This window comes from Erpetoichthys calabaricus, chromosome 7 (genome assembly GCF_900747795.2).
Source record: "Erpetoichthys calabaricus chromosome 7, fErpCal1.3, whole genome shotgun sequence".
Classification (NCBI taxonomy): Eukaryota; Metazoa; Chordata; class Cladistia; order Polypteriformes; family Polypteridae; genus Erpetoichthys; species Erpetoichthys calabaricus.
The window spans coordinates 149,853,021-149,866,004 of NC_041400.2; the positions used below are offsets into that span (position 1 = coordinate 149,853,021).

At 41.2% G+C, this 12,984-nt stretch overlaps 1 protein-coding gene across 1 annotated transcript; it reads left to right on the forward strand.

Annotated features, from left to right (window-relative positions):
• Window positions 1-6,864: 6,864 nt before the first annotated feature.
• Window positions 6,865-11,251, forward strand: ctsla (cathepsin La). The gene is made up of 8 exons (XM_028805548.2): window positions 6,865-7,014; window positions 7,934-8,069; window positions 8,159-8,281; window positions 8,663-8,818; window positions 9,611-9,835; window positions 9,944-10,112; window positions 10,221-10,338; window positions 10,816-11,251. The coding sequence occupies exons 2-8, from the start codon at window positions 7,944-7,946 to the stop codon at window positions 10,913-10,915; spliced, it is 1,017 nt and encodes a 338-aa protein (XP_028661381.2). The 5' UTR covers window positions 6,865-7,014; window positions 7,934-7,943; the 3' UTR covers window positions 10,916-11,251.
• Window positions 11,252-12,984: the final 1,733 nt, after the last annotated feature.

Below are 12,984 nucleotides of genomic sequence, written 5' to 3' on the forward strand. Positions count from 1 at the left end.
AACTCACCTAATCCACAGAGTGAAGCAGCAGAGGCACAATGGAATACATCTCCTAAAAAAAGAAAAAAGCACAATGCTTTACGTCTAGATGAATTAATATCTGTGATAAGCCAGTGAATTAGAAATACAAAAGAAACATTTGTCAGTAATTGGGCATCTGGCATTATGAGATTCTACTGAACAGATAAAGAAAAATGCTCCTTTATTTATTACCAGCTTACTAACTGATATATGTAATGTCAACACAAAATTTAAGAGAGGACTTCAGCTTGTAATAGTCAAGCACCAAGTGCCTAAATGTCTTATAAAAACACCACATCAGCAAGGTAAATAATAGTCTGCATTTTCACACAGCAACCTTTGTCACCCATTCAGCACAAGCGGGGTCACTACCGAGACGCACAAGTGGGATGGTTGACAGCTCTCCTTCCATTTTTATCCTAAATGCAAATCACCGTAATACTGACTTAGACATTTAATTTTGTTGGTGCTGGACAGTCATTATACTTCCATTGTTTCAGTTGTTGTTTTGACACTGGGCCAAAGTAATGTACGCATGGTTTATTGACAGCTATGGAAGTTTTTCAAAGTCTTAATTCAATAGCTTGAAATCCTTGGAACGCTGGATGTGGTGAAGCTTCATTTCAGGAGTCAATATTCTGGGCACTCAACATACATGGATCTTGCTCATGTGTAAATGAAGAATGGGTTCAGCGGACACATAACTAATCCCAATTGTTTCTTCTATCCCATTCATCATCACTCTTTGACTCTCCATTACAGTTGACCTTATGGTCGCAACATTATCTTCTGTTGTCCATGACGAGGGCCCGCCACCTCTACGCTGTAGCATTTAAAGGGACCAGTCCAGATATCTTAACTAGGTCAGAATGACTTTCCTGTAAAGTTACAAATTAGTGTTAGTACCATACTTGACTTTGTGGTTTTCAGTAAACAGGTAAACAAGTAACCAGAAGTAACAGGAATTTGTAACTGAAATACTTTAGGAGCAAATCTTCAACCACTTATAAGGTAAGCAGTGTGAAATGTCACTTTCTGGGTTGAAACTTTTTGATGCTCCTTCAAACATTATTTCTCATTCACATGACATTGCATGAGTTCATATAATAGCGTTGTCACAGGTCCAAAGAAGTTTTCTCTGTGAACTCCAGTCTCCTTCTCACATTTCAGCGATGTGTGTGTGAGGTTAACTGGTCACTCTAAATTGAACCAAACTGAATGTTAGTGTATCCTGCAGCTGATTCAGTCACCATCAAATAGTAGTTTGCTTTATTTAATAAGCTTGATATATTTTCCTTTTAAGATTAACACTACTGCTTTGAATAAACTCATTCTGAAGTGTTCCAATTGATTACTTTTTATAGTTTTACAGCGATCTCTGTCATCGTTCAACAGTAAAAAGCTTAGCGAATACTGTGAACAGAGCTCTGTAATATAGTGAGGGGCTGGTTTTAAGAAACAAATTAGTAAATCATGTTTTCAGTTTAAAATGGATGGTTATATTTGCTTTTACTAAAAGGTCACATTTGTGCTAATTCAGAAAGGCAGTGGAACTAATTAGATAAATAACAATTTATGCAGCAAAAAAGCTAAACTTAATAAGAGTCCGTCCATACATTTCAATACCACAACTCATGGGTCTCTCTCATTAGAACATTCTTCTTCTTCTTTCGGCTGCTCCGGTTAGGGGTTGCCACAGCGGATCATCTTCTTCCATATCTTCCTGTCCTCTACATCTTGTTCTGTTACACCCTTCACCTGCATGTCCTCTCTCACCACATCCATAAACCTTCACTTGGGCCTTCCTCTTTTCCTCTTCCCTGGCAGCTCTATCCTTGGCATCCTTCTCCCAATATACCCAGCATCTCTCCTCTGCACATGTCCAAACCAATGCAATCTCATCTCTCTGACTTTGTCTCTCAACCATCCAACTTGAGTTGACCCTCTAATGTACTCATTTCTAATCCTGTCCATCCTCGTCACACCCAGTGCAAATCTTAGGATCTTTAACTCTGCTAGCTCCAGCTCTGTCTCCTGCTTTCCGGTCAGTGCCACCGTCTGCAACCCATATAACATAGCTGGTCTCACTACCGTCCTGTAGACCTTCCCTTTCACTCTTGCTGATACCCGTCTGTCATAAATCACTCCTGATACTCTTTTCCACCCTGCCTGCACTCTCTTTTTCACCTCTCTTCCACAATCCCCATTACTCTGTACTGATCCCAAGTATTTAAAATCATCCACCTTCGCCAACTCTACTCTCTGCATCCTCACCATTCCACTGACCTCCCTCTCATTTACACACATGTATTCTGTCTTGTTCCTATTGACCTTCATTCCTCTCCTCTCTAGAGCATACTGTATCTCCACCTCTGCAGGGTCTCCTCAACCTGCTCCCTACTATCGCTACAGATCACAATGTCATCAGCAAACATCATAGTCCACGGGGACTCCTGTCTAATCTCGTCTGTCAACCTGTCCATCACCATTGCAAATAAGAAAGGGTTCAGAGCCGATCCCCGATGTAATCCCACCTCCAACTTGAATGCATCCGTCACTCCTACCGCAGACCTCACCACTGTCACTCTTTCCTCGTACATATCCTGTACAACTCTTACGTACTTCTCTGCCACTCCCGACTTCCTCATACAATACCGCAGCTCCACTCGAGGCACCCTATCATATGCTTTCTCCAGGTCCACAAAGATGCAATGCATCTCCTTCAGGCCTTCGCTAAGTTTCTCCATCAACATCCTCAGAGCAAACGTTGCATCTGTGGTGCTCTTTCTTGGCATGAAACCATACTGCTGCTCGCTAATCATCACCTCACTTCTTAACCTAGCTTCCACTACTCTTTCTCATTACTTCATGCTGTGGCTCATCAGTTTTATTCCCCTGTAGTTACTACAGTCCTGCATATCACCCTTATTCTTAAATATTGTCACCAGTACACTTCTCCACTCTTCAGGCATCCTCTCACTTTCCAAAATTCCATTAAACAATCTGGTTAAATGCTCCACTGCCATCTCTCCTAAACACCTCCATGCTTCTATAGGTATGTCATCTGGACCAACGGCCTTTCCATTTTTCATCCTCTTCATAGCTGTCCTTACTTCCTCCTCGCTAATCCATTGCACTTCCTGATTCACTATCTCCACATCATCCAACCTCTTCTCTCTCTCTTGTTCTCTTCATTCATCAGCCTCTCAAAGTACTCTTTCCATCTGCTCAACACACTCTTCTCACTTGTGAGTACGTTTCCATCTTTATCCTTTATCACCCTAACCTGCTGCACATCTTTCCAAGCTCAGTCCCTCCCTCTAGCCAATCGGTACAGGTCCTTTTCTCCCTCCTTAGTGTCCAACCTCTCATACAACTCATCATACACCTTTTCTTTAGCCTTCGCCACCTCTCTCTTCACCTTGCGCCTTATCTCTTTGTACTCTTGTCTACTTTCTGCATCTCTCTGACTATTCCACTTCTTCTTTTGCCATCCTCTTCCTCTGTATACTCTCCTGTATTTCCTCATTCCACCACCAGGTTTCCTTTTCCTCCTTCCGCTTTCCAGATGTCACGCCAAGCACCCTTCTTGCTGTCACCCTTACTACATCTGCTGTAGTTTCCCAGGTGTCTGGTAACTCTTCACTACCACCCAGTGCCTGTCTCACCTCCTCCCTAAACTCAACCTTGCAGTCTTCCTTTTTCAACTTCCACCATTTGATCCTTGGCTCTGCCCTCACTCTCTTCCTCTTCTTGATCTCCAACATCATCCTACAGACCACCATCCTATGCTGCTTAACTACACTTTCCCCTGCCACCACTTTGCAGTCTTCAATCTCCTTCAGATCAACCCTTCTGCATAGGATGTAATCTACCTGTTTGCATTTTCCTCCACTCTTGTACGTAACCATATATTCCTCCCTCTTCTTAAAATACGTATTCACCACAGCCATGTCCATTCTTTTGGCAAAATCCACTATCCTCTGACCACCTTCATTCCTCTCCTTGACACCATACCTACCCATCACCTCCTCGTCTCCACTGTTCCCTTCACCAACATGCCCACTGAAATCCGCTCCAATCACCACTTTCTGTTCCTTGGGTACACTGTTCATCACTTCATCCAACTCACTCCAAAAATCTTCTTTCTCACCCATTGCACACCCAACTTGCAGTGCATATGCACTAACAACATTCATCATCACACCTCCAATTTCCAGCTTCATAATCATTACTCTGACTGACACTCTTTTCACCTCTTAAACACTCTTGACATACTGTTACTTCAGAATAACTCCTAACCCATTACTCCTCCCATCCACACCATGATAGAACAATTTGAATCCACTTCTGATCCACCTGGCCTTACTCCCCTTCCATTTAGTCTCTTGCACACACAATATATCAACCTTCCTTCTCTCCATCATATCTGCTAACTCTCTCCCCTTACCAGTCATACTGCCAACATTCAAAGTTCCTACCCTTAGTTCCACTCTCTTTACTTTCCTCCTCTCCTCCTGCCTCCGGACACGTCTCCACCCTCTTCTTCTTCTTTGGCCAACAGTAGCCCAATTTCCGCCAGCACCCTGTTGGCTAACAGTCTAGTGGTGGTCGTTGTTAACCTGGGGCTCGACCGATCCGCCATGGAAATTTGTATTGTTGTCCGCATATTGATTTGGCAAAATTTTACTGAATGCCCTTCCAGACGTAACCCTCCCCATTTATCCAGGCTTGGGATCGGCACGAAGAAACACACTGGTTTGTGCATCCCCTGTGGTTGGGTTCTCTCATTAGAACATTAGAATCACTCAATATTCATGATTTTATCAATATTCTATCAAAGTTTTTTATACTGTATAAACATACAGCCGTGTGATAAAGTCAGGAAAAGGTCAGTCCACCCTTGGCCTCAGCAGCTCGTATTGCCCCATTTAGCAGAAATTACTTCTTCTAAGCATTTTCCATAACTGCCCACCAGTCTCTGACATCGATATGGTTAGATTCTTGACCACTCCTCCATGCAGAATTCCTTCAGTTGCAAGATTTTGTGTGGGTCTTCTAACATGTACTTCCTGTTACAAATCCTGCACAACATTTTAGTGGGATTCCAATCTTGGCTTTGACTTGGCCTGTCCATAACCATCCATTTCTATTTTGGATTTAGTGTATGCTTAGGGTCACTGTCACATTGCAAGGTCTACTTTTGGTTGAGCTTCAGTCTTCTGGCATGTGGTTTCACAATAACCACTCCTCAAGCACTCTTTGATATGAAGTAAAATCCATAGTTGACTCAATGATTGAAAGATGCCAAGGCCACGAGGCAGAAAAACTATATTTCCAAAACCATGCTTCACAGCTGGTATGTGGTTCTTCTCCCGAAATGTTGTCTTCCATTTGTGCCAAACATGCCTACTCTTACTGTGGCCAAACACCTCTACCTTCAGTTTCTCTGGCCAGAGCACATTTCCCAGAAGGGCTGGGTCTCTGCTTTTATGTTCAAAGACAAACAGTAATCTTGCTATAATATTCTTTATGGAAAGCAAAGGCTTTTTCCTGACACACATTAAGTGCAGGTCACATTTTTTGCACTCTTTCTGATTGTACTGTAGATACATGCACTTGGACACCAACTTTTGCAAGAATTACCTGCAGATCCCACGATGGACTGTGATACTAAAGGAAGTCTTCAAGAACCCCAAACAGTCAGCTCTTAGACTACATTTACTGGGCTGGCCAGTCATGGACACATTAGGATTCATTTAATATCTATACCACTTAAAGATGGTTCTCCCTACAGACTGATTTCCAATAATTTGATGATCTTTTTAAATCCCTTGCCAAACTTGTAGGAATCCACAACCTTCTTTCTTAGGGCCATAGAGAGCTCTTTTGATCTTGGCATAATGAAACCACGCATGCCAATAGCGAAGAGAACACCAGACCCTCGATAACTATGGTTGAAATAAAATCTTTTCCAGCTGCATACTCCTCAAAGGAGGTTCTAATCACTGGCACATAATCTGGAACAACTAATTCTAATTTTATTGATTTAAGGTGGTGATAAATGTAGGGTTGTACTTACTTTTTCCATGTGGCAAATCTGCATTTTTGTTAATTTAGATTATGACCATGTTAATTTTATGTGTCATTCATTCAACGATATCACCTTTATCCGTAGGCACTGTTTACATGAAGATCTAATGTTAGCCTTTTCAAATATGTTGAAAAGGTCAACAACTTCCATGGCGGTATACTTCCTTTTTCACATGACATTTTTGTGCTTCAAACATAAAACAACTAGAAGTGTTTTGGAAATTTGCTCTTTAGGTGTAACTTACTGCCATTGTTATTTAAGTGGCTACTTGAAACTCTGCCTCTTCCATACTATGTGGCCCTAAGCAAGTCACTTTGGTAAAAAAAAGTGTAAACAATGTCACTATAGAACAACCTTTTGGAAAGGCTTTAAGGAATACTGAGTAAGAGATTGCTGGTATGCAGATTTTATGTAGATAGATACATAGATACTTTATTAATCCCAAGGGGAAATTCACAATGTATGTATGTGCAATTCAATGAAATGTACAAAAGTGAAATTGATTTTAACCATTATATTATGCCTTTTTGGATTTAAACGTGCTATATAATAATTCTACTATAATTTGTGTGGCACATCCAAGAATTTGTTTGCTATTCTTTACAAAAGTGGAAAAAAAAATCGCTCAAACTTTACCAAATGGTCATCTGAGCCCATGGTACTTGCGGCAAATCCACCTTTTCCTGCGCACGTTTCCCGAAGACTTCCCAAGTCAACAAGCGCAGCGCTCACGTGCTCTGCAGTCACACGCCGGGTCGAGTGGGGAGACACCAGAATGGGTCACATGTCCACGGCAGCGGCCAATAGGAGAGCACGTTGCCTATGGCTGGCCTCTATTTAAAGTTATCATCGGAGCCCAGCTGAGTCAGTTTTCGTCACACATTTGAGATCATCAGCTGGTAAGAAGTGCTGTGGCTTTTCTGACATAGTATTTTAATGTAATGGAGACGAGCTGTGGATTTAGGTATTTCGTGTCTATTTTAATGGAAGTATTCTGAGATGTTTGTTGTTGCCCGTTGTGCGGCAGTACCATTTTGCTTCTCATTGTTTAGGTCCGAAGCTTAACTGCGTGCTCCTTTGAGGTGGAAGCGGAGAGAGAGAGAGGTCTGGGAGTTAAGACTAGCATACCACCATAACAATATTCGATTCGTGTTAGGATAGTTTACGTCTCCGTACAGTATTTGTGCCTTGCCTTTAGGTTTTCCTGGGAATGATCCTCCTCGTATTGGATACGCCCGGGTCTCGTGATCCCACCGCCAGCATTGCATCATTTTTTTCCCTCTACTTTTACTAGATATTACATGTATAACCGTAGACCCGAGGTATGTGCAACCATTAAGAAGGGTTACAAAAATCCTGTTAAGTCGGAATCGTTATTGTTTGGCCTGTCCTGGGAATGCGGTCGTGGTGTCCGGTGGAGCACGTGATGTTTTCCTAGCTGCTTTACTGCAGTGTCCGATTACAAAGGCAGGGTCCGGGTACACAAGCCAGCCCCCACCCCTGCCCCCTGTGCGTGCTCTGTTTTATTAAGTCTGCATTTTCATAACTTGACTTTTTTTTCTGTTGTGTAAATGATCTGTAGCCTTTTACTTTGGGTCAGTGCCACATTTTCCATAATATAGTTTTACTCCATATACATGGTCTGTAAAGTGCGGGTCGTCTTAAACCCCCCCTATAATTTGCTCTCGGGACTCCATCGGGGTGACCTGCAGTAGATGATGTGATTTGCTTGTGTGTTCGTTGGGAGTATAAAATAGTGTCGCATGTTTGAACTTTGTTACTGTATTGGTAAAGATTTACAGTGCTTCTCTCTCGCAGGTGTACAAACATGAGGCTTCTCGTACTCTTCATCTCCATTTTTGTGACTGCTGCTTCAGCTGCCCCAAGCTTAGATCCACTGCTGGATGAACACTGGGAGTTGTGGAAGGGCTGGCATAACAAGAAATACCATGAGGTAAGCATTAACAAGGTTTGACCTTTTGAGACATGTATAGAAATTATCCTGGATATTTTTTTTTTAAACGTTTCTGCTTGCCTTTTTAGAAGGAAGAAGGCTGGAGGAGAATGGTGTGGGAGAAGAACCTCCGTAAAATTGAGCTGCACAACCTAGAGCAAACAATGGGAAAGCACAGTTATCGCATGGCAATGAATCCATTTGGTGACATGGTTGGTATCTCCTCTGTTTAATGAAAGTGCTTTTTGTATATTAAACTTTTGTGCTTGTTTGCAGTTGCGCATAAGATTTGGTTAATTTATGTATGTGGTTATTGTGAATGTTTTGTCATTCCTTTACCTCTTGCACGAATTTTTAGAATGCAGTGTCACTTAAGTACAGTATAATTTGTGTAAAAGCGGTAAACAAACCCTAGGTGACCCCTACAAAATAAACTACCTTCTTAGCCCGCAGAGTAGGGCATTGAATTGTTGAAAATTTAAACTAATGGGACTACTGTAAAATGCAAAAGAAATTGATTTTTACAGGCTCAATTTTGTAAACTTTTTTTTTTTTTTTTTTTTCCCCCCCCTCTCCTTCCTTGTGGCTTAAAGCCAAATGAGGAGTTCAGGCAGTTGATGAATGGATACAAGAGCAAAACGATAGAAAGAAAGCACTCTGGATCCTTGTTTCTTGAACCAAACTTTTTAGAACTACCAAAAGCAGTGGACTGGAGAGAAAAGGGTTATGTTACTCCAGTCAAAGATCAGGTATGTATTGCAGTGCTCCGGGGTGATCCTGTGTTGGCAAATGTCGCAATGGCTTAGTGAAGTGAACAAATGATGAGACTTGGCAATGACATAAGCATGACTCATTTGAGCATTTACAAACTCGTGCAGAATTTTAATTTTGTAAAGTTGGCAGTATGGGGAGAAGTCTGACTATAAGTGTGATGCACAGCTGATGAGGAAATTATGCAACTTCTGTGAACAGTATATGGGTCCATGAGAAGGATCTACAGTAAATATGGTACAGTGAGAAATGTTGAGATTAAACCCTGGAAACTTGAGTTTTTCCTCCTTTTGCATGCTGTGGGAGTTTCAAAAGTTTAACATGCATGACATTCTGCTCTTCATTTTGTAGTCTCTTGGGAGAAATGCAAAATCATTATTTCTTGCCTGTACAGATCAAGAAGTGTTTTGTCCAAATAACAAGCACGTGAACACATATATTACCACAGATCTTTTTTCTTGTTTACGTCCTAACTCGTTTTTCTCAACTCTGGAACTTTCAGTACAAAAAGTGAATGATTTTTAAAGTCTGGAGTTTCAAAGTCAGTCTTGATATACTGTCGATATTTAGGTAAAGGTATTGTGAGAAGATAAAAACTGACTTGAAGTTTTCAACAGATTTATACATTGTGGGCATTCCTGAGCCTCACTATTTCACTGCTGGGTTTGTCCCCACAGTGACCTGATATGATCTGTCTGGAGTGTTTTTTTTGCTTGCCAAGAATCAAAATTTCCTGTGTTTATACACCTTTTCCCCTCCATCTTCTGTAGGGTCAGTGTGGTTCATGTTGGGCTTTCAGCACCACAGGTGCTCTAGAAGGACAGCAGTTCAGGAAGAGTGGTAAGCTGGTCTCACTAAGCGAGCAGAATCTTGTAGATTGTTCCCGGCCAGAAGGCAACCAAGGGTGTAATGGTGGCTTAATGGATCAGGCATTCCAGTATATTAAAGACAATGGAGGACTGGATTCGGAGGAAGCTTATCCATATGTTGGAAGAGTAAGTTAACAGCTTGGTTGGTGGGGCGTGTGGGTTTTTTAATATATAATGGGTTGGTAATTTTTTTTTCTTTTTCCCTCCCTTCCCCCCCACCCCAATACTATTCAGGATGACCAGCAATGCAATTATGATCCAAACTTCAACTCTGCCAATGACACTGGATTTGTGGACGTTCCTAGTGGAAAAGAACACGCACTAATGAAAGCTGTTGCAGCAGTTGGTCCAATTTCTGTTGCTATCGATGCTGGTCATGAGTCATTTCAGTTTTATCAGTCTGGTAGGAAACTAATGGAGTATCTAAGTCTTGTTGTGGGTTGGTTTTGGGGGGTGTGTGTGTGTGTGTGTGCATGCCCTTATTTTATTTTAAATACAATTTTATACACAGGTATCTATTATGAACCTCAGTGTAGCAGTGACCAGTTGGACCATGGTGTGTTGGTGGTTGGTTATGGCTTCCAAGGGAACTCTACTGATGGCAATAAATACTGGATTGTAAAGAACAGGTATGTATGTGTATGTGTGTGTGTGTGTGTGTGTGTGTGTTCCAAAGAGATCTCTTAAACTAGCACCTTCAAGGTTGTATGGGGTGTGTTTTTGTTTTTTTGTTTTGTTTTTTTTTTTAAATATAAAGCCTTCCAGAAAATGGACAGGTGGAATCTGTGTTCTGATAGCTATAGTATTGGATCTGGAAATAAATTCCACATTACCTACTGTTTTCAGTTGGGTAGATGGCTGTAAAATCTAAAGTACAGTGCAAGCTAATTGACATTTTAATTGGCACAGCCTTGATGGCTGGCATTGTGCAGTGCTGATCTTCAGTAAAACGTAAGGTTTTTAAATAAATGCAATATGTCCATTGATGCCTTTCCCCTTTTGGAGGTGTAATTTTTTTTTTTTTTTTTTTTTTTTCTTCCAATGTCTGAACGCCCATGGCTTCATTAAAAATCAAGTTTATAAATTTTTATTTTCCATTTTTACAGCTGGAGTGAGAAGTGGGGTGATAAAGGATACATCTACATGGCTAAAGACAAGAAAAACCACTGTGGAATTGCTACCTCTGCAAGTTACCCTCTTGTGTGAACAGCTGTTGCACCTTTTTGGTCTTTGCAGCATTTAATGAACACTGACTGACCTGGTTTTTAAATACCTCTGGTATGGAACTTTGGTCCGGGTTTGGGATGGTTTGTTACAAGACCATGGTTTTAATGTGCCATTTGGCATTGTTACAGTGACCTTTTTAGGATTTTTATTTTTTTTAACCTTTTAAGTTGTCTGATATTAATATTAAATGCACAGTGTTCGTTTTTGAAGTTGTCTGCCCAAGTTTTATGTTTTTATTTTTGTGATTGCTGTGCAATGCACTACCCAACTTTTAATGTTTTGTAAGATATGGGTCCAATAAAACTTAAACCTGAATAGGTTGCCTTCTCTGTGTGTGGTGTTTTGGAAAGGGGATAGAGAGCTGCGTAATGGTGCAATCGGAGCATGTTAGTAAGATTTTTTTTTTTTGATTCTGTCACTTTCACTACACTTCTAATGAGTTGTGGTTTCATGTGGGATTGGGCAGACATGGCGTTCCTAACCTTGACATCTTCTAGCTCCTAGGGAAATCTTCTGGACAACAGGTTAACCTGTAATGCCCCTGGGCACAGTGGGGAGGTATTACTAATGCCCATAGAATCTCCAAGAAGCCGTTCTACTTGGAGTTCCTCACCCAGCATATGTGACAAAAGATAAAGGGGATGTAGTCTGACTGGTAAAGCTGTATAGGCACACTTTGCCAGCTTGTCATTCTCATTGCCTGGTATGATATCCTTGAAACTGCTGCCATAGCACGAGTTCCTTATTCTGTTGTGAATACATCTTTTTGGCAGCAGTTCACCCCTTGCCTGAAGAGCATCAGGTCTGACTATAGAGTTATAGTCTCGCATCCTAGACCTCACATTGGTGGTTCTGATGTCTGAAAGATTTTTATTTCAAATAATGCAAGGTGACTCGTACTGAATAAGTTGAGCTTTTTCATCTCTTTAATTAATCAGAAATGGCTTTTTGCCCTGGGATGACCACAGGCTGTGTCTTCCAGTTCTTGTGTGGGATTTTCATACCTTTTTGTAAACTGGCTCTTTGCCAGATAATGACATTTGTTTATAAAAAATCCTGCATTCAAAATCTGTGGGTGGGCGTTTTAAAGTAACTTTTTTTGCTTTCCGGGTTATTGTCTGGATGTAGTATGTGTGGGATCATGTTGAGTTTGGGCTCCTGTATTGTTTAAATGCCACTATGTTCCCTTATTGGGTATACCAATGATCTCATTGGAGCAGTGATTATTCATTCTTGGCCTGCCTTTTTAGTTTATTTCGCCTTATGCAATTTCTTGTATTTGGAATTTGTTAGTTTTCGCATACCCCTTGGGGTCAGAGTGCAGGGTCAGCCATTGTACAGCGCCCCTGGAGCAATTGAAGGTTAAGGGTCCTGCTCAAGGGCCCAACAGAGTAGGATCTCTTTTGGCAGTACCAGGGATTCGAACCGGCAACCTTCTGGATACCAGTGCAGATCCTTTAGCTTCGGAGCCATTTTACAAATCATCTAAGCATAATGTTACAATCCTACTAGGACAGAGTGGTGGCTCTGAGGCTAGGGATATGCACTGGCAATCGGAAGGTTGCTGGTTTGAATCCCGTAAATGCCAAAAGGGGCTCTGCTCTGTTGGGCACTTCAGCAAGGCCCTTAACCTGCAATTGCTGAGCGCTTTGAGTAGTGAGAAAAGCGCTATATAAATGCAAAGAATTATTACTTTGATGACCACTTTCTTCTCAAACCAATATGGCATTTGTCTCTGAATAACCATATACTATGTGGGGTGTTTTTATGGCTGGGAGATTTAAAATTGAGGGAAGGATAATGTAGGACAGGTCCTGGAAGGCTGCAGGTTTTAGCTGTAACCAGTTTCTCAATAATTACCCATTTATTTGCTGCTAGCAGTTTCATTTGCCTACCTTCCCTTCTAATTTGAAGTCCATTTCTTATTTTTGTCAGATTTTGTTTTCTATTCTTAATTGGCCATCAGTTAATAATGAGACAAAAATGGCAAAGGAAACCCAGTGCTCTCGATATCTTGAATCCATTTATCCCTGCACATATGTATTGTG